This window comes from Eupeodes corollae, chromosome 2 (genome assembly GCF_945859685.1).
Source record: "Eupeodes corollae chromosome 2, idEupCoro1.1, whole genome shotgun sequence".
Classification (NCBI taxonomy): domain Eukaryota; kingdom Metazoa; phylum Arthropoda; class Insecta; order Diptera; family Syrphidae; genus Eupeodes; species Eupeodes corollae.
This window is the reverse complement of record NC_079148.1, coordinates 117227556-117250774: the sequence shown is the minus strand read 5'-3', so window position 1 is coordinate 117250774 and position 23219 is coordinate 117227556. Positions and strand designations below refer to the sequence as shown.

The 23219-nt window shown below is 30.1% G+C and overlaps 1 protein-coding gene across 2 annotated transcripts in view; it reads right to left on the bottom strand.

Annotated features, from left to right (window-relative positions):
* The window catches only part of LOC129947801 (connectin), a 328628-nt gene extending 306016 nt beyond the window's left edge, over positions 1-22612 (bottom strand). For both annotated transcript variants that reach the window (XM_056058500.1, XM_056058501.1), the window contains exons 1-2: positions 21673-22612; positions 3966-4975 (exon numbers count right to left, since the gene is read on the bottom strand). In XM_056058500.1, the coding sequence (XP_055914475.1) occupies positions 3966-4832 (867 nt within the window). In that variant the 5' untranslated portion in view covers positions 4833-4975; positions 21673-22612. The remainder of the gene's footprint in view (positions 1-3965; positions 4976-21672) is intronic.
* Between the last annotated feature and the right edge of the window lie 607 nt (positions 22613-23219).

The window sequence follows — 23219 nt, the reverse complement described above, 5'->3', positions numbered from 1 at the left end:
TTTGCAAGAGTTCTATCAGCGAAATATGTTATTCGCATTCTTAGCAATAAGTTTTTTATATCAGTTATTAACTTCTAAGGGATTTGAAATCTTAATTAAAAAACTGATAAGCTCTTCGTGCATAATATATGATCAATAATATAACTTCCTTTCAAAAGTATTTTTAAAGTATAGAATTGTATAATTACAATATTTGCCATTTTCCTATGGATTTTAATCAGACATTTTTTTTCAATTATCGCTTTAAACGACCTGTGATTGGTTTTAATGATCCAAAGCAATGATAGCTTTAATTGGTTCCACTTCATGCCAATATTTCAGTAAGCCATTCATAAAAACTTATTCTCTTATTGTTATATTTGATACAAATAATATTTTCCTACTTCCATTATGTTTAATAATATAAACACAAGTTCCGAAGAGAAACAAACTTAAACTTCGAACTCAAATACAATGGATGAATTATTAACGATTTTGAGAATAATGCATTAACAAACTGGATGTCAGTTTTCATTCGATACAAAAATCGATCACACTTTGTGTCAGGTATAGTTTATTCGTTGGCCAGGCTTCCTTACTTCGTTTGCGTATTATCGACAAACTATTTTCGAAAATATCAAAAATCTCATTTTGTTGGTTTTCCCTGGATTTCCCTGATACATCGTGTTAACAAAAAACGGAAAAAACTTGACAACAATCTGAATATCAAAATACACTTTTGATTTCTTTAAATTGAACATTATTTCCTCATTACTAACCGCTCATCCAAAAATGTCTATAATAAAACCTATAATCTATAATTTCAACACTGCCCAGGTATATCTGTTCAATCTCAATTAAATATAATTCACTATAGTAAAGATAACCTTTATCAGAATATTATATCCCTACGACGTAAAAATAAGAAATTTAAAGTTTGGATAGATAGATACCTAGCTAGATACGATGAGAGGCAATTCAGATTTCAGATAGGTATCTTCTTTATGCAATTAATAAAAATATCACTTTAACTGCTATTTGAACTGCTGCTCCTTAGAAAATCAAATCATATACCTTGCGTGGCCTGGCTTGGCTAAGTCATAATCAAACCATAGCCATCATCACATCAACCCCCTTGTTCATGTTCATGGTTCTATGAACTCCCTCCTATACATATATCCCATCAGCCAGCACATCCTTTCCAGAGAAATGGTCGAACAGAGGATGTATAATTAAATTTCTTAATCATGCTACACCACTGGAATTCATATTGAATGTGGTTGTTGCCGATGCCGAACCCCTTTTAACCCATAGCAAACACCAAAAACAAACATTGTGTCAGGTATAGTATATAAGTATAGGAGGACATCATCCAGAATGGTTCTGGCAGTCTTCCTTGCCTTTGTGAGATCGCGAGCGGCGGAAAACGGTCGGTGGTGGGCAAGCGACTCATCACTGAAACTTGAGAGAATACACAGAAGTTGTTGTTAGTGTTTTTGTTATTGTTATTAAGCTGCGATTCCCATTCCGGTCTATTTGGTTTTTGTTTTAATAAAGCCCTACCAAGCCCGCACACGTAGACGTCATCATCGTCATAGTCATAGTCGTCGTTAGTGGGTCGGTCGTTGTTCTGGTCATAGCCTCCGACTTTAATACTACGAGTAAATAATTATAGAATTTTGCAATAATAATATAGCCATATAGCCATCATAAGATGGCGCGCGTGCAGATGGGTCTTATATAGTCAGAGTGGGAGCATCATAGCTATTAATGTTTATGTTCATTGCTTATGCCTATTCCCACCTATATCTAACATCTACTATAGATACTATAGGCAGGTATATATAGACAAATTTGAAAATCATCATCATCATCGATAACGTAACCTTTGGAGTCAAGTTAAATTGGAAATCTCTACATTTGAGAGTGAATTTTATCCAGGGCAAAGTTTTTCGTAAGTCGCTTTTGTAAATATTTATTTTCGTCATATTTATCTGATGTGAGGGTTGTAGAGAAGGGAAAACTTTTTTCCGTTGATTTTTAAGGAAATAATTTTAAGAATTTTTCTCGATGTTTTTTTGAATATTCAAATTCAATTTATAAGAATTTAAAAGCTCTTATTAAAATGTGAAAGTAATAGCAGCCATACTTCATTATTTGGTCTCTCCTCACGGCAGAAAAATTCAATTCTCTCAATCCTTTTCTTAAAATTACAACGTTTTCTCAAACTTCATGCTTAAAAAATGCTACAGTAATAATTTTTCCAAAACAAGCAGACATGCTCGAAAACAGTTTTAGGGAAACTTTGTTCAAGGACCTACCACATTATTTTTAAAGACCAATTTTTTTGTTCTTAAATAAGTATTATTGACACAGAAATAATAAATTTTTTTGAATTCTTGATTTTGACAGCAGAAAATTATTCCGTTATAAATGCAGTCAAAGCATTTAAAAAAAATTGTAAATAGTATCTCAATTTTTTTAACCACTTAAAAGCATTAATTCCAAATTTTCAATAAAGGTTCCTAGTATTTAGATTTAAAAATTAGTATGTTAGTGAACGTGAGTTCGTGAAACCCATTTTCGTTGGCCATATCTCAAGAACCAATTATAAATAAGGCGTTCAAAAAATGTGTCTCTTGGAAATATTTTAAAAGTCGAATTGATCTTTTTTTTGCAAGAAATAAAAATTTACAAAATTACTTCCAAGAAATATATTTTCGACTCATGTACCTCGTTTTGTTTTTACTTAAAATTGAATTATTAATTAAATGTCTTGAGAAGAAAGAAGCATATTGACTTCAAAGCTGTTTCATCCCTTAAAAATATTGTATTAGATTGTATAATCTTCTTTAAATAGAAAAATTAATGGTTACAGAAAACACCACTTAAAAATTGTAGAAGGGCAATGACCAATAAAAGATTAATAGTGTGGCTCTTATTCACAGGTGTACATTTTCAAGTACCAGCTAAGAAGTAATCAAAAATACCTTTGATGCAATTAATTGCTTTTTACAATTTAAAAATTGAAAATTTATTATTTGACAATTTCTCAGTACAGAACTCAATATTTGAAAAGTTACTGGTATTGGTTATTTCCAAGTATCGAGTACCAGATAGTTAATCAATTCAAACACCATTACCCGGTACTGGTTCTAAAAATGTACTGCATTTTAAATGTACTTAAGTTCTTTTCAACTCTTCTCATACCCCAGTCTCTTTTTTGATTGTTCTAAAAAGAGTATTTTGAATTCATGTGGACTCCATGAATCACAGCATTTTTAAATAACAGCGTTTTAGGGGTTATGATTTGGATTTGTTTTCTTAAAACGGATAATCAACAATTTTATTTCTAGTATTTGAAAACTTGTAAAAAAGTTTGAAATTGTTCGTAAAATTTCCAAACAAATTGGATGGAATTAATAAAATACTCCACTTACTAAAATCAAAGCTCAAAAATTAAAGAATAATTACAATATTCGTTGGTGGACACTGATTTTCAATTTCAAATCACTTAAAAACATTCCAACCATACAACACAGTTTTTAGACTTTAATTTCATCGCAAACTCTGTTCTACGAACTAGCTTGAACGTGTGAGTATTTTATTTCTTTTTTCTAAAAAAAACTCCTTGTTCAACTTTTACCTCTGGACTAAATAAAAGGTATAGTCTTTTCCTTTGAATAGAACACAAAAACTTTTCCACTTAGAAACCAAACTTGCTCCATAAACTATCACACATTTTGTGATATGATGAACAAAACTTTTCAAAACAACTCTCCAACTCAACTAACGTGCATTTTCCATGGAAAGCACACTCCCACAGAAAACAAAGTAATCATGAACTTTGATGTGATCTGATATGACACTGTGCAACAACCACAAATCCTCCATCCCCAAAATATCATAGATACCCACATTTCATCCGAAACAAACAAAAAATAAAATAAAATACTTAGAAAAAAATTGGAAAAATTGAAACTCACCTCGATCCGGTTATCATCCAATTCGAGTTCCTGCAAACTCCATAATTCTGCGAAAACTGTATCCCCAATGAAATTCAAATTGTTGTGCGTTAGTTTCAAAGTCTTCAAATTGCCCAACCCCTTGAACATGTCACCCGTCAATACCGAAATCAAATTGTGCTCCAAACTCAAGTCCTCCAATTTTCCCATTTCACTGAACACCCCCTCGTGCAGATTCGAAATATTATTCCAGCTGAGATATAGTTTCTGCAACACTGGTAAATTTCGGAATGCGTATCGATCCATTTCGGTCACTTGGTTGCGCATCAAATTGAGTTCACGCAAAAAGATGTGATTAGCGAAGGCGTCCCTGTCGATAATTTCAATGAGATTATTCGTCAGTGTAATCAATTCCAGATTTGGTAGACTGGCAAATGCATAGCCTTTGACCACTTGAATCTGTGAATACTCGATACTCAGTGTTGTGAGGTTGGTTAGCATCTCCAAGTACTTGGTTGGGATGTAGTCCAGGTAACCGGTATTCTGGACGAGGAATTTCAAATGGCGTAGCTTTTTCTGCTGGTAGAACCGCTGCCAGGTGGTGTCGTTTTGGTGGAGGCCATTTTGGAATATCCAACATTCGGCCTTGTTAACGGGCATGTATGCGGAATCATCGGGGGTGCAATAGCACATTAATTTCATATCTCTTCGTCGGGAGCAGAGATTAATTTGTTCCTGGGTGGCGGGCTGGGCGGGTTGGCTGTAGAAACGATCTGATTTTTCTGGCCGTTTGTGCTCTTTGTCGCGATAGCGTGACTCTGTGGAATACACTGTACAGCATATCAGGAAAAGTATCGCGAATTTGTTTTTATGCCAAGAGAACGACATGATGACGATGATGATTTTGGGGGTTGCGGCGGTGGTTGGGGTCCGTTTTTAACAACTTATTGTTGTGTATGCCAAATTTTGTTCTTATTCTTGTTGTTGTTGCTGTTGTTGTGTTTTTTTTTACGGCGTGTGCTGTGAGGTATCTGTGGAAGATAAATTGAGGATGCGTGTGAGTTTTTTATTTGAAATTTTTCAAAGGAAGAAAATGAGATTATGTATATATTTAAGGGATTTAAATTTGTCGGTTTCGGTTTGTTCATTTGAAATTTTAAAGCATAAATATTTTAGTAAGAATATTGAATTTTAGAAGCAAAATTTCTCATAAGGTGATTATGGTGCTATAGATTTTTATGTTTAATATTGTATTTTCTTGCTAAAAATGTAATTATTTAAAACAAAAAAACTAAGATTATTCTGAAATAGAGCATATCCGAGTAGCAATTTTAGACCTTACACATTTTCCAAAGAATAAGTAAAGAGACAGGTTTTTCAGTTGTTTAAAAGAGTAGACTTTAATTTTGTTTAATGTTGTTTCAATATATTAAAAAAAACGGGAATAGGTCTGGAAATATTCCTAATCAACTAAATGATATCTAAAAAAAAAGCAGTACCAGTGTCCTAATGGGTTGTGCGTAGGTGTACCATGACATATTCCTGAGTTCAATGATACCTATGCCATTTAAAAACAATTTTATGCAGCCCGCTTCTTTATAAAAACTAGTAAGGTCTCTACGGGATTTGGCATAAAACTGAAGGTTCCCTCAAATCGTGACATGACTCGAACTCACGAATAGTTAAGAGTTTGTGGTCAGTAGACATTGGTTATTCCCAAGCTTTTATGCCCAACAAATCATATATGTCAAAAATGACTACATGTAGATATCGACCTGGAATCATTATTTTTTACAGATAATACAGATGTATGTGAAGAAAGGACTTTCAAAAAATTAAGAAGGTGTTTTTTTAAACTTAAACATTTTTAAATATATAAAAAATATTGCGATCGACTTAAATTTTAATACTTAATATTATCTTAAATCATAATTTTTATGAAATAAAAACACCTACATTTTTAGCTCAAAAACTTTTAGAAAAAAAAATAATATTAACTTCAAAACAATTTTATGTTCAAAGAGACTCAAATTTTTTTTACAAAAATTAAAAATATTCATAAATCCTCCTAAAAACAGTTTACGAATAAAATATAGAGCTGGTAAAAGACGAGACTCATGAACAGATACGAGATGAAAATATATACTTTTAAAGCTTCCTACACGAGACCGAAACGATATTTTGTACCGAAATTTGCTGAGAGTCTCGTCAGTGTTTATTTAATACAAACGTGTACACGTCATTTAAGAAGCAATTATATCTGTTCAAATAATTATGTTTTCCGGATGAGATTACCAATAAAAAAAAAACACCATTAGCTTTTAAATTTCGTTGAAGAATGATTTCGATGCATACAAAAACTTATAGAAAGATGAATTTTGAATTGTTTCCCAGAAAAGGGTGATTTTAGTACTTATTAGTAAAATTCTATTTCAGATTGTTGAACACAGCCCAATTCAATTAAAAGATGACTATCATCAAGAAAACATGTGAAAAAACTTGGTGGGTTGCGCCCCTCACTGAAAACTTCCCGTCCTGTCTGTCGATTTGTCTTGCTTAAAAATTTATCGGTTTTCTTGTTTTGTTTAAAAAGTTGTCAATTGCATTAATCTTAAAAATTTAAAAACTGCCAATAATATTTCGCATAATTATGAAATAGTTTGATTTTGATATTATTTTCTTCTAACGCGATTTTCAGTCGGAAACAAATTTTTACCAATGTTAGTATCATTTCTTTAAAAAATTGAATTCTTATAAAAACAAATACAAATTGGATAAATGAAAATAATTTAAAGTTAATATTTTCTATTATTCACGAGATATAGAGAACCGAACATCAATTTTTACTAATTTTGCGTACTATTTTTTGTACATTTGAATTTTTTATGAAAAAACTGAATGTTGCATTTTTATAAAAAAATGTACTGAACGTCGAAGACAATATTTTTGAGATAAAATAATTTGAAGCCAATATTTTAAATTTTTAAAAAGATGTATAAGTCGAAAGTAAATTTTTACTATGTTTTAGTATTGTTTAGTTTTCAGGTTTTTATTTTTTGTCAAAAACTGTCAATTCTATTTTTCTCAAAATTTTACCATATATTGGAAACAATATTTCTTATAACATGAAATAAGTTTAAAGCCAATATCTTAAAGTTTTGAAAAGCTATTTGAGTCGAAAATCAATTTGTAGTAACTTTTATTAATTTTTGTAAAGTTTTATATTTTTGTAAAAAAAACTGCCAATTCGTTTTTTTTTTTCCAAATTTTAATAAATGTTGATAACAATATTTTTTCAAAAGATAAAATTAGTACAATGCACATATCTTATTGTCTTGAAAATATATTTGAGTTGTAAGTCAATTTTTACCAACTTTTAGTAATGTTTTTTAGGCTTTTATTTTTTAAGTTAAAATTAGTTCGAAGCCATGATTTAAATTTGTTGAAAATATATTTTTGTCGAAATTAAATTTATACGAACTTTTGTTAAATTTTCTTTTATGCTTTAACTGTCAATTAAATTTTTCTCAAAATGTTTCCGAATGTTGAATACAATATTTTATATGAGCTAAAATTAGTTGGAAGCCATAATCTTAAGGTTTTTGAAATGGTATTTGAGTCGAAAATCAATTTTTAGCAACTTTGAGTAATGCTTTTTTTTTTATAAAAAAAAAACACTGTCAATTCGATTTTTCTCAAAAATTTACCAGATATTAAAAACGGTTTTTTTTCATTGCACAAAATTGTTTTGGATATGAAATCATATTTTATTCGTAAATTTTTCGAGGTGAACAGTTTTTTTTTTCTGTTTGCTTGAGTCATACAAACAAAAATTGACTAAAGTTTTACCGAAACATGACAAGTTTTTTACGTTTTGAAACACTTTATTAGACGAAGAATTCAAAACCTCTGTTTACTTTGCTTCGTCTCTAGATAGGGATACATGGAATATGTTTGAGGGCCCCAGAGCGAAATTTGAGAAAAGGAACACGTTCATCGATTGTTTAACGAATAAACTCTACAAACGAAGGATAACTATTTCCAAATTTATCAATCAAATGACGTCCAAATTGTATGGTTTTTTTAACCGTAATGTAGATATATCTTCCTACCTCCCAAATTTATCAACCAACAATGAAGAAGATGTTGTGAACGTTGCAGGACAACGTCATCACACTGAAACCTTAGTCTGCAGCATTTGTTTCGAAAACCCTGGAAATATTTTGCTCTTACTGTTGTTGTTGCTGTTTTTTCGAAACTACTCGAAGAATCAAGTGCTCAACATAATGAATTGTTATGTCCGATTTGCAAACAGATTTTATTTATTGTATTGTTTTTTTTTTTTTGAAGTAACTTGTTTTTCAAATAATGTTGAAAATAAACTTTTTTGTTTTTTTTGATTATTATTTTGTTTTTCCTAATTTTTGAATTATCACCGTATCAAAAAATTATTGTTCATTGTATTGAAATACAAAAACTTTTTATTGTTTTTTGGCTCTATAAAAATTAGTCCTATTTTTAAGAAACAAATTTGAGACTTAGGTCATATTTGAGTAGGGCTTAAGGCCCAAATTCAATTTCGGTTTTATGTCCCATTTAAGTGCGACATAAACTCCAAAAAAAAGGTGGGCGTTATGTCCCTGGACCCTAAGTCTCTGCGCCAAAAAAACACCCACGCATTTTTCTTGAGAGCCCTTTCTGCATTATTAACTGTATAACAAAATTTATTTGCAGTCGATATCTCTTCTGGTTCTTGAGCTATGGACGACGACATAAACGTCGCGAACGTACGGACATCTTTCTAAAAATCTTTTATTTCGATTCTAGGGACCTTGAAACGTGGAGAAATCGGACCCATTACAATAACTTCCTACGAGAAGTTAATAAAATGGTAAGGAAGTATGTCAAACGTCTACAACTTTCTAAAGGCCTTATCGATTATTCAAATAATAAAAGTAGACATCGGCGAGACAAGAAGAGGCTTACTGTGAAATTGACGAGGCCAATACCAATATCGAGATTAGATTGAAATGTTTCAAAAAATAAAAATACAAAAATAAATTCAAAAATTAAGGTCTTACATTTTTCTACAGAAAGCCTTAATCATTTTTGAAGTTATTAAAATGACAATTATGAATATTACCAAAAAACTTGTGGGTAAAGGTAACTCCGCCTCTTTTTCCATTTGTATGTCTTTCATTTTCTAAGTCCTAAAGTGAGTGAAATATCTTTTGGAAAATTAACACTCATATGCAATTTAACTTTTAAACCTTGTTAGTTATGAATTTGCTTATTCAAAAATAATAAATACCAACGATAATTATTACAAAATTTAAGTTAAAGTTGCACAAACCGTGCTTGATTTAACCGGTTCCAATTAGAAATTTCTCGCATAAGTCATATGCTATCAGAGTCAGGGTTTGTAAAAAGTCACATTTACCTCAATACTTGCAAAACAAAAGTTAGATTAATAAATGCGTGTCACTTTTTGTTTGTAACATTTTTCTAAAGGTTCCATAGATATGTAATTATATTGCAGAATGAAAACACATTACGCTGCCAAAAGAAACATTATTTTATACAACAACTAATTTATTTCCCTAATTTAACCGAAAAAAATAATAAAACGTAATAAAACAAATTCAACAAATTACCAACACTCATTCAATGCCAAAACAAGCAGCAGCAACATCAATTGCATTGGCATCATCAAACCCTTGCTCGAACTTTACAATATTTTAGAAAAGCGTTAAAATAACACAAAAGTCCACTATTCGGCATATCCGTATTATTATAAGTGTTTATTTGTTCCTTCACTAAAATCGATTATGCACTCAATATTATAATTTATAGGTTGTATGGTTGTATTATCCAATTAAATGTGTCACTATAACACCTGTTTTGTTATAACGTAATTCACAAAGCAGGTAAAATATCAACTGAGTTTGCAATTGACATGAAAAATAATTGTATACGGTCCAATCCCTCCCCATTTATAGCGATAATAAGAGCTGCGGCAAATAAATTTGTGCGCGCAATTAATTTTACAAATTCAATCGAAAATTAAAATCAATTTAGGAAATTGAAAAATACTGTTTTTGTGTTTTTGTCTTCACAAAACAAAAACAACATAAAGAAACGAATAATCAAAATTTTTATATATTTTTTGCCGTCTTTTTATTTAATAATATTAAAAGGAATGAATATATATTTCTCTTGGCGAATATGTTTTTCTCAAGATGTTCTACTCTCAAAGACAATTATAATCAACTTTCGAGGACACATCAGACAAACATACACTCAAACTGTATATACACTTTATCCGCAGCAAAGTTTCGCTTCTGAGAACACACCATTGACAAGCTTTAATCCTTGTGCGCCTCGAGATACATAGCTATAGAGCTATAGGTACTTTTTAAATTGAATTTCCTTGGTACTCTGTTTTTGTATAGGTACGAGTATATATTTTATAGTGACACCAATCATCCTAATTACTTTGGCTCTTCATTGGAATGGAAAGTATCTGTGTTTTTCACACAAGAAATAAAACTTTTGCTGCGGCATATTGTCGAATTCGAGTTGTGTCTTCATTTTTCTCTTGTTGTTGTTGTATTTTTATCACTTGAAATAATGTTGTCACCTAACTTAAGTCAACCTTCGTGGCTGGTGAAAAATATTCGAAAGTTTTTTTGAAAAATAAGGCGGATGGAAATGTACTTTACTTTTTAAGTATGTTAATATACGTTGTCGTATCTTTCGTACTTTATTTTCAGTTGAATAAAAGTTAACATCTTCTCTTTTTTTTAATTTTTGCTATCATGAATGTTTTCCCTTGCTGATGCTCTTCCTACTGAATTTTATCATGAATTTATGTGTCATAGCGAATTCTGATTTCATTAAGGGTTATATAACATGATGTAGGGAGATGGGGAGGCACTCTTGATATAAGGTATTTGAGTAATTTAATATTTAGAACTATGTTGTTTTCGTTTCTGTTATTCAACATTGGTACTTTTTGTAATCAATACATGAATATAGGTACATGTACATTTTATTGAAATCAATATGTTATCTTCATTAAATATTGAATTAAATTTTTAAACTTTTTATCTTGTATTTAAAAAAAATATATTGCACATTTGTTTTGCCCTACCGATTTTTACAAAACAATGTACTCTACCTTTGGTTTTGAAGGACCAACAATTATAAACAATGTATTTTCCAATCCTTTCCATAGAAGTGATTTTATGACATGTTTGTAAATAGTGAAACTCTCAATATTATTCATTTTAAGGGTTTTTTCAAAATGGTCTTCACATTAAAAAATAAGATTAATGTTGTATTTTGACAGCAATTTTAAGAAGTTTGAAAAGTTCTTAAGATACTTCATATTTAAATATTACTTTTAGACATTTTTGTGTGAAAAATTACTTCGTGGTCATAAGAAACATGTGTCATATGGTCACTTTTAAATTTATAAGATTATTTTAACGATGATAGAGAATTTGAAAAAAGGTGAGCCTGGCATTTTTATTTTAACGATGATAGAGAATTTGAAAAAAAAAAGGTGAGCCTGGCATTTTTGGTCCGTAGTACCCGTAGCATGATGGTTAGTGCGTTGGACTGTCATGCAAGAGGTTTTGGGTTCAATCCCTGCCTGTGCCACCTTAATTTAAAAAAAAAAATAATTTTCGCGGGGTACTGCCTCTTGCGAGGAATTGACAAATCCTTCAAGAGTAATTCTTGTCATGAAAAAGTGCTTTCTCAAACTAGCCGTTCGGATTCGGCCTAAAATTGTAGGTCCCTTCCATTCCTGACAACAGTACTCGCACACAGGAATGGTTGAGAGTTGTAAGTCACTAGGCCCTGGTTCACAACGGACTGTTGCGCCACCCCATTTGATTTGATTTGGCATTTTTGTCCGTTTGACCGTCCGTCTCTCTGTCTGCCCTTGCCCCTAAAACATAAGCCATTGGGGCGATTGAAATTAAAATTTTAAGCAGGTTCATGTAATATGTTTTTTATTGTTTTAAGACCAAACAAAATAACTATTGAATTTTTAATTTAAAACTTTTAATTTCAAAATATAAAATTTGACATTTTTAATCAATAACTATTATTAAAATAGTATAATGGCTGAATCACAAGCACGCTTCAGCTTCGGCTTAGTCTGCGTTATGGTGGGCCTGCTTCGAGGTTGCTTTGAATGACATTTCTATTGTTTCATCCCTCCATAGAGCAAATATTTTGTTTGTTGATATTTTTTAAAAGCTGTTGAGCTGTCAGACAAAGAAAATGTTCAGATAATTGAACTAGAGCTTCCGTTTTCAGGCACATTACGTTCTTTTCCTTACGATGTTCGAAGCTCTATTGTGATATCATGCATTGAATTCCTATGGCTGAACTCGTAAGCGTCAGGCGAAGCCAACGCTGAAGCGTGTTTGTGATTCAGCCATAAGAGCTTGTGCAAACAAAAAATTATTAACTATTAAAATCATTAGTTCTTAGAAAACTTAAAAACAAAATAACGGTACTACGGGGGTGCACTTCTGGAGCAATATGTAAATATTTTTTTCGTTGAAAGAACCAAAGTTATGATGAAAAAATAACTAAACAATTTAATAAAAATCCATCGGTTCGTTTTTGAGAAAAATTGCGCTATATTGTCTAAATAATTTCAGTTCAAAAATGTACAGGTACATTTATTTATTCGATTTTTAAAAAATCATAATTTTTTGTCAAGATTCTATATTTCAGAAATGTATACAAAATAATTGCAAACCAAAAATATTTCTAACACTTTTTTTACAAAAATTTAAAAATTAAGGTTTTTTCCGAAATCAAATTTTTGAACATAAACTTATTAGCAAGAATATTTTAAAGTTAAAAATAGGTACTATTTTTAAGCATCCGAGTCTTTGGATGAATAAGCATTTTTAACTTCGCATATTAAGTTATTGTAATCAGTCCGATGTGTTGAATTGAAAGTGTTGACATTTCTCGACGTTTCAAGGCTCCTAGAGTCGAAAAAAAACATGCGTGTGAAGGTCCTAGCGACTGAACGTCCATTCGTTTGCGACGTTTATATCGTCATTCATAGCTTAAGAACCAGTAGAGATATTCTTCAAATAAATGTTGTTATACAGATAATAATGCAGAAAGATGCAGAAAGGCCTCTCAAAAAAATTGAGGGGGGGGTTTGTTACCTTTAGCAATTTAAAAATGATTTTATATCAAAAATAATTTAACTCAACGAAGAATAACGTTTTTGACATCTGGTAAAATTTTGAGAAATTCAAAAGTTCTTTTATGAAAAATAAAAATGTAAAAAAAAACTTTACTAAAAGTTGGTACAAAATCATTTTCGAGTCAAATTCCTTTTTAAACCTTTTAGATTATGGTTTCAAACTAGTTTTTCTTATAAGAAATATTGATTTCAAGATTGATTAAAAAATTTAATTGACAGTTTCTTAACAAAAAATAACAACCTAAAGCAAAATTCTTAAAGTTCGTAAAAAAAAGTTCGTAAAAAATCATTTTCGACTCAAAAATCTTTTCAAAAATTTTTATTCGTTTATTGTTTTCAGCTTTCGGTAAAATTTTGGGGAAAATCAAATTTTCAGTTTTTAACAAAAAATAAAGCCTAAACAAAATATTAGATGTGCGTAAAAATTGATTTTCGATTTTAATATCATTTCAAAAATTTGAGATATTGGCTTCAAATTAATAAAACTCTTAGAAAATATTGTTTTCGACATTTGGTAATTTTTTTATAAAAATCCAACAGTCTGTTTTTTATAAAAATCAAATATACGCAAATTTGGTAAAATGGATGTTCGGTTCTCGAAATCTCGTTAACAATAGAAGACATTGACTTCAAACCGATTTTATTCTTTCAATTTGTATTTATTTACAAAAGAAATTAATTATTGAGGAAATGCTACTGAAATTGGTAAAAATTATTATTGATTAAAATGTCGACTAAAAATTTTGTTAACTAACACTAACTGTTAACTAAATCAAACGATTTCATTAGGTACAAAATATTGTTGGTAATTTTTAAAAACACGAAAACCTACAAATTGTTAAGCAAGACAAATCGACATATGGGATGGGAAGATATCAGTGTTGGCAGCTTCCCTCTTTTTAAATAATTGTAACACTGGTAATTTTCAGAATTTCTTGTGCAAAAAATAAACTTCTTTTAAATCACTAAAAAAAGGCAAAACAAAATATCAAAACTAAATATTTTTACGAAAGATGGCTACACTTTGCCTCCGTTACCATTCTGAAACCTATTTCTTATACAAAATATTTTCCAAAATATACTAAATATATAGTTTATTTAATTATTTTGACTTAATATTTAAACTTTATTTTCCTCTAAATGTTTTCCATGAAAAATCACCCACTCTCAAAAATCTTAAATGTATCGCTTTCACTCCTCTTTTTTTAATATTTGACTTCGTTAGTCAATTTTTCTAATTTTAACAGTTATTGTTAAGGTTTTTTTTTATAATTTTTCGATACAAAAATAAATCAAGTTATTCCAACCAGTTATTTTCGTTACCCATATTGTTTTTAAAATAAACGGTGATTTTTTAAGAGCTTGAGAACTTTAAAAAAAAAAACGCATAAAATTTGCAAAATCTCATCGATTCTTTATTTGAAACGTTAGATTGGTCCATGACATTTACTTTTTGAAGATAATTTCATTTAAATGTTGACCGCGGCTGCGTCTTAGGTGGTCCATTCGGAAAGTCCAATTTTGGGTAACTTTTTCGAGCATTTCGGCCGGAATAGCCCGAATTTCTTCGGAAATGTTGTCTTCCAAAGCTGGAATAGTTGCTGGCTTATTTGTGTAGACTTTAGACTTGACGTAGCCCCACAAAAAATAGTCTAAAGGCGTCAAATCGCATGATCTTGGTGGCCAACTTACCGGTCCATTCCTTGAGATGAATTGTTCTCCGAAGTTTTCCCTAAAAATGGCCATAGAATCGCAAGCTGTGTGGCATGTAGCGCCATCTTGTGTAAACCACATGTCAACCAAGTTCAGTTCTTCCATTTTTGGCAATGATTCCACCAGCGTACAAACCACACCAAACAGTGCATTTTTCGGGATGCATGTTCAGTTCTTGAACGGCTTCTGGTTGCTCTTCACTCCAAATGAGGCAATTTTGCTTATTTTCGTAGCCATTCAACCAGAAATGAGCCTCATCGCTGAACAAAATTTGTCGATAAAAAAGCGGATTTTCTGCCAACTTTTCTAGGGCCCAGTCACTGAAAATTCGCAGATCGTTCGGCTTCAGTTCTTGCACGAGCTGTATTTTATACGGTTTTACACCAAGATCTTTGCGTAAAATCTTCCATGTGGTCGAATAACACAAACCCAATTGCTGCGAACGGCGACGAATCGACATTTCACGGTCTTCAGCAACACTCTCAGAAACAGACTCAATATTCTCTTCTGTACGCATTCGTGTGGTTGGTTTAATGTCCAATAAAGTAAACTGAGTGCGAAACTTGGTCACAATCGCATTAATTGTTTGCTCACTTGGTCGATTATGTAGACCATAAATCGGACGTAAAGCGCGAAACACATTTCGAACCGAACACTGATTTTGGTAATAAAATTCAATGATTTGCAAGCGTTGCTCGTTAGTAAGTCTATTCATGATGAAATGTCAAAGCATACTGAGCATCTTTCTCTTTGACACCATGTCTGAAATCCCGCGTGATCTGTCAAATACTAATGCATGAAAATCCTAACCTCAAAAAAATCACCCTTTACATAAAAATCAGCTTACTTTTGGTTCGAAAAATATGCTTAGAACATTATCATCTCTCCACTAAATCAAAGGTAATAGTAGATACAAATTGAACTTATTTTTCAAAACCTTGTCGACGATGCTTTCAAACTAAATATGATTAAAATTTTTAGGAAACTACTTTGGGGTATTTTCCTAACTCCATCATAATGCAAAACATTGATTACAAAATTCAGAACTTTCAAGTCAAAATATCATTCCTTAAGTGGTGAATGAATTAAAGTTCTTAAGCTGCATAAATACCTTTTAACTGCTATTTATTTACTGAAAAGTAGCTTCTGAGAAAACCCGTTCATACTTAACTTAAGTAATCAGTTTTAAAGGTATGTATTATAAATAGCATAAGTTAACAAATAGGTACTCTTTTTTGAAGAGAACTTAAAACAGAAACCTCAATTTTTCACTTGAATTCTCCAGCACAAAATACAAGATAATCATGAAAAATAAGAGGGTAGTTGAGCATACTTACACAAACTTTGGTAATTCATGATATTTCAACCAAAATATTAAACATTTTAAAAATACCTCGAAAAACATAATTTTCTATAGACAAATTTTTCATGAGAAATTTTAAATAATGTACCATCTTTTTGTTATGCATATTGCATATCTCACTTTCAGGTTTCTAAGAGAAAATTCTAGGTACAAAAATAATGAATATTAATTGAGATTGATCATAAACTCATAACTTTATCTTCATCATTATAGGTCTTAATAATATCCTTCTTAATTGTGTCTACTTTTTGGGGTAATTAAAATCAATATAAAGGGGGATTTTAATATTTTAAATTTCTTAAACTAATATAGCCTATGTTTTTATACGTATAGAATCTGGGGATATATGTCTTCCTGAAACATATTTCCCAAAATAAACCCATTTCCAAAAAATCATCTTTTATATTTCCTATAATAAAAACGTTATCTGGGACTAATTAAGCAGCTCTTCGTCTTCAACACCTCCTTGATTTTGAACAAGCATTAGCATTTTCATTTTAAACCACTTCAGACTATATTGAGGCTCTATGGCAATAGAACAACAGTTCTTTGAACTCTGTTTTCAGAAGTTAAATTCAAAAACATGGATGGATTGGATATTGATGATAAATAAGTCGATTTCATGCTACAACCTATGAATGTCTGTTATTTATAAACTAATCTGATGTGAATTTTAGCTTGAATTTCATGATGAATAAAATCTCCATCATTCTGACTATAAAGTCATGTATTGAGATATGTTTCTATATATACTTGTATAAACCATCAAAAACAACAGAAGCATCAATTTCAAACAATACCAACAACAACAAAAAAAAAAACACAACATGATGATAAAAAATATCCAAATGAATCAGCAAAATCTCACTTTTTCCAATGGTCTGATGGTCTTGATGGTTTGTTATATCCGAAAGTCATCAACGGAAGTGTATACATATATTTTATATTAGGTACAGCCAGTATAGAATTGTTGGTTCATTTTTGGCAATGAAGTCTCATCAATCAGCAACGATTAAAAATGAAATTTCCAATTAAGTGGGCAGACAGGGTAATGATCTGGAATTGTCGTTTGCAGGTGATTTAACATTCATGCAAAGTGGGTGAGGGGTGTAGTAGTTTTATTTTAATAAAAGTACATCACTTTACCATCATATGGCCATAGAATGGAACAGAATTTAGTCAGATTGAATTTTTCACCCAAAATTTTGAATTCTAAATTGTTATTGTTTTTGTTTCTTTTTTTATTTTGGAGAAAAATGTATTTATTTTGTGTATAAAGTTGTTCAATACACAATTTAGCAGTGAATTTTTCAATCTAGATATTTTGTATTTTTCAAAACATGACGTGTCAGTTGTTATTGTGTTGTTGAGGGTTTGTTGTTAAAAAGTGTTTCATTGTCAATTGATAAAGATTGACAGGTAATTTCCTTTATCGTGCGAAAAGTGTATGCGAACAAATTTAAATAAAACATAACGTACATATATGTAAATAGGTACGTTAGAGGTAAATTCGAATGTTGTTATTTGTATTCTCAATTTTTTTTTGCAACGCAGTTAAATGTTGAAAATGAAAATGATAAATTCTCAGAAATATTTAAATATCATTCTTCAAGTTTGCCTCTGTGCAGTTAAATGAGCATGTTTATGTTTTAAACGCATTTTTTCGGTAACAAAAATATGCGCCAATATTTTTTTATCTTAACATTTTCAATTTTTTGTAGATTTTATTTGGCTTGACGGTAAAACTTGTTAGCGGTACATAAATTATAATATTATTGTTGTTGCACAACATGTGAAAAATGAAGAGTTTATTGCCTGACAAGAAAATTGAATATTTCTATTTTTGAAATCTGAAGAAAACAAATTATTTTTAGTTTCAAATATTTAAAAGTATAGTCGTGCCAATATCATTTGAATTTAGAGACATAAACATGCATAGTGACATTTTGTTGTTATAGCTTTTAAGAATTATTAAAACAATAGTTGCGACGCTTTGTTGCATAAAGCACTCCATTTATCAAATTCCCATTGGAAGTTATTGCAATTGACATGATTTTTTTTTAAATTTAACATTGTGACATGTCTTGAAGCTTTTAAAAATCTAAATCCATTGTATTTTAGAATACGTCTTCGTCTTTACACTTGTACATTTGGGATACCTCTTTTCGTGGTTCTTCAAAACCATAATCAAGATATGTTAAAACGAATTAAAAAAATCAACTTTCCTTATCGTCGGAACTATCTCAAAATCTAGTAGAGAAATCGGCTTTAAATACATTTTAAGAAAGAATTAACAAAAAAAATAAGTGCGTCGTTTTTTAATCTGAAATAAATAAATAAGATGGTGCGACAGTTTGTACAGAACCAGGGTCTGCTCACTTACAACTCTCCAACATTCCAGTTTGCAAATAACGTCAGGGATTCAGGGAATCTGCAGTATTATGATAAGTTCGCACGGCTTAAGATGAGAAAGCAGTTGTTACTAGTGGAGGTTTTTTTAAATACCTTGCAAGATGCAGAAATTAAACTCAAGATCTCTGGTATGACATTCATACCATGACACCTCGGTTATGGGTACGAGTACGGGGTTTTTAAACAGTAATTAAAAAAAAAAAAAAAACATTTAAAATTCTTAAACTTTATAAAGAATTGGTTTAAAAAACAAATTTTAAAATACATATTTTTCACGTGGTTAATCTTACGAACAAAAAACAAATATAACTTCCATTATGCTAACAATTGGTAAATAAAAATAAAATTTAAAAAAGAGGCTGGGATGCGACCCAAACTGATCTGTTGATTTGTCTTGCTTAAAAGTTTGTCTATATGTACTCGTATCAATTTTTACCAAATTTGCGTACTCTTTTTGTAGGTTTTATTTTTTATGAAAAAACGGACTGTTGGATTTTTATATAAAAATTACTGAATATCGAAAACAACATTTTCTGCGAAATAAAATAAGTTTCAAGCCAATATTTTTAAGTTTTGAAAAGCTATTTGAGTCGAAAGTAAATTTTTACGAAGTTTAAGTATTGTTTTTTTTTTAGATTTTTTTTTGTAAAAAAAACTGTCAATTCGATTTTTTAAAAATTTTACCAACAATATATTTTGTATGAGATAAAATTACTTTGAAGCCAATATTTAACATTTTTAAAGAGATATTTGAGTCGAAAATCCTTTTTTACCAACTTTTACATTTTTTTTGTTTTTATTTTTTCCCAAAAAAAACTGTCAATTCGATTTTTCTCAAAATTTGTCTTAATGTTGAAAACAATATTTCTTTTAAGTAAAAATTAGTTAAAAGCTATCATTTCAAATGTTCGAAAAGATATTTGAGTCGAAAATCATTTTTTTCATTGTAAAAAACTATCAATTCGATTTTTTTTTCAAAATTTTACTGAATGTTCACAACAATATTTTTTGAAAGATAAAAGTAAATTAAAGCCAATATCTCAATTTTTACCAACTTTTATAAATTTTTGTTTAGGTTTTTATTTTTTGTAAAAAAAACTGTCAATTCGATTTTTCTCAACATTTTTCAAAATGTTGAAAACAATATTTCTTATAAGATAAAATAAGCTTGAAGCCTAAATTTCAAGTTTTTGAAAAGATATTTGAATCGATAATCAATTTTTACGAACTTTGAGTAATGTTTTTTTTTAGATTTTTATTTTTTATAAAAAAAAACTGTCAATTAGATTTTTCTCAAAATTTTATCAGATGTCAAAAATATTTTTCTTCGTTGCACAAAATTGTCTTAGAGATAAAATCATATTTCAGTCGTAAAATTTTGGAGTTGACAAATTTTTTTTCAGTTTTATTGGTTTAAAAAAAAAAAAACCGTTATATTGATTTTTTTTCAAAAAATATACATGTTTGGTATCACGTTACAATCTATTATTTAAAATTTAATTCAAGTCTCTAGAATTTTTATTTCGTAAGATATTAAGGGTTAACCAAAATTTTCACCTTTTTTCAAACTGCTATGGTAAAAAAAACCACCCACGCAATTTTCTTGAGAGCCCTTTCCGCATTTTTCTGCTTTATTATCTGTATAACAAAATTTATTTGAAGTCGATATCTCTTCTGGTTCTTGAGCTATGGACGACGAAAAAAACGTCGCGAACGTACGGACGTACAAACGTACGTACACACGCACGCACAGACATCTTTCTAAAAATCTTTTATTTCGACTCTAGGGACCTTGAAACGTCGAGAAATTTCAAAATTTTCAATTTGACAATTCTGACCCATTACAATAACTTCCTATGGGAAATTAATAATTCATATAATTATTTTGTAAATTATTTTTTATAAATAAATAAATAAATAAAGAAAACAAATATATTAACTTCAAATTTCATTTTATTTTTGTTAGCTTTTTCAAAAAATTGGCAGTAAATAAGTTGACAGTTTTTCTTAAGGAAATTGGACTAAAGTCCTAAATATCTCGACAAAAACAGCTATAGCTTCAATTTTTTAATTGCATACTTGCATAAGTTCTTTGAATGTCAATCTGAATTATTGCAATAAAATATTAAGTTGCATCCCAGACTCTTTTGTATGTTCTCATAAATAGATTAATAAATTTCATAGCGAAATAGCTCGTTAAGATCAAGTTCTGAGTTATTTGAAAAAACCCGCTGATTTTGAACTTTTTATAAATAATAGGATAAACAAGACAATATAAATCCACTCTTAGGTGGGCCTAAGCCCTAAATGACAGTCGTATTACACATTTTCTAAGAAAACCAAAAACAAATAATTAATTAAATCAAAGCATTAGAGTCCTACAAAGTCCGTATACCATAATAAGTTTTTATACCATTGAAACAAAAATTGAAAAACAATACCAGCTTCTCAGAAACAATTTTTGACTAAACGAAATTTTTGAACAGGTTGCTTCCAGATCGAAAAGAAAACTATAGAAAAACGTTAACTTGATAAACTTTCCCTCTACCTATAAAAGAATATACTATAAGTAAGTTATCCCTTATTTAAAGCTACATATTCCATAAACAAATTTTTTTTCTTCACAAAAACACAAGAGCAACATTTTTTATTCAGTTTATAAATTTTTTCTTTCAAATTCTTTCCTTGAAATTTCCTCCCACTCTTAAACTCTTCTTTAGCTTTCAAGTTACATTTCCTTAAGTTTAAGTCTCTTCCTCCTTTTTCAACATTCTTAATTTAATTTTTGTTGTATGCAGAGGTATGTTCGTTATATTGCATTTGTAGTCTCCCTAAATTTCATTACCAAGTATTATAAATATTATGTATCCTATTTTTTGAAGTTTCTTGTTTAGTTTGTTTATAATAGAAAAGTTTCCCAAGTTCTATTTCTACAACAGACTTACACGTTACACCCTCTTTAAAAGAAAAAGAAAACTTATGTTCAAACTTACTTAAATAAGACTTCCGATGAGTAGCACACTTGACAAATCCAATATCACTTCTTAAATTTCAGCAAAAGTCGTTGAAATTAATTCAAAAACAAAAAATCCAATTCTATATTTTTTTAACACAAAATCACTGACAAAACATCACTTCACCGTTATAACTTCGTACCTATGTATATACCTAATTTATATAAGACTTATTACCGACGAGTTCTTAACATTTTTTGTTTTGTTTTTATTTCAGTATTAAATTAATTTTAATTAAGATTCACAACCAAATTTCTTATATTATACAAAATTCAAACAACAGTTTAATCTCATAGATACAAACAAATCCATTCATTGCGACTTGAACTTTTTCCCAACACAGGAAATGCCTATCTCGAATGGTTTATCCTTTAATCCACTTTCTCTTCTTCTAGATTTGTTTTTTTTTTCTTTTTTAAGAATTACCGACAATCATCAAGAACTCACGAAATTTTCTATTTATAATTAAATTTCTTCTCTAAATTAATTTTTATCCTATTCACTTATTGATTTATTTATTTATTTTATTTCCCATCACAGTGTGACACTTATTTCAGCTCCTGGCGCCTAAAATTCAATTTTTCTTTTTCACAAGATTATGTAGGTACCCATAGCAAATTCACGAAACGACGAAGGAAGAAAAAAAAAACACTTTTATCACACAGCTTTTTGGTGAAGAGGAGTATTATATTGCGGTGTAGTGTGTAGGTAGATATAGGATATAAAAATTCCTTCACTTTAGAATACCGCACGCACTCGATAGTTGTTTTTGCTTGTTCGTAATTTTATTTGAATTTTTACGATATTACTTTCAAAACAGATACAACAAGATTCTACCTATAGTAAAAAAAAATGCTCAGAAACAAAAAGAAGACGACAACCGTTCACGACATTCATCCGCAACAGTTCGACTAAAACTAAACATCCCTGAATTGTCAAACATTTTTATCCGAATCCTTGTGGCCACCTCGTTCGTAAACAAAACACTTTCGATGATGGAAAAACATCATCATTGTGGAAAATCCATGAAATTTCTCGTTTTCGTTCTCATTCTCGTTCTCATGTCTCATGTGTGCCTTTGGCTCGCTCTCTTTATAACATCAGGAAAACACAGATAGATACACTTTGCGCGTCGCGCACATGCTCAAAAGATACGAATCATCAACATTTTCCCGGCACCACTGGATCTCCTTCGGTTGGCCTTGCCTTGCTTTGCCCGGTTTGATAGCCCAGCATGGCAGTGAAAATTTATTTTTCCTCTTCCATTACAAGAGTTTTTCCCCAGCAATGGAAGGAAAGACAATTTTTGAGGGGTCGTCGTAAAAGTCTATGGAAAAAGATGAATAACAAAAAATATAGATACAGATAAAGATACTCGAGCCATGCAACATGTTGTAAATCACACTGTAATTGTGTGTAGGTACATAGGACAGGAATGAAGTAGTTTTTAGGTCTTTAAATCATTTAATATTTACTTTGACAATTTTTAGATGAGAAATGGCACATTCTGCGGTGTACAGTTGGTT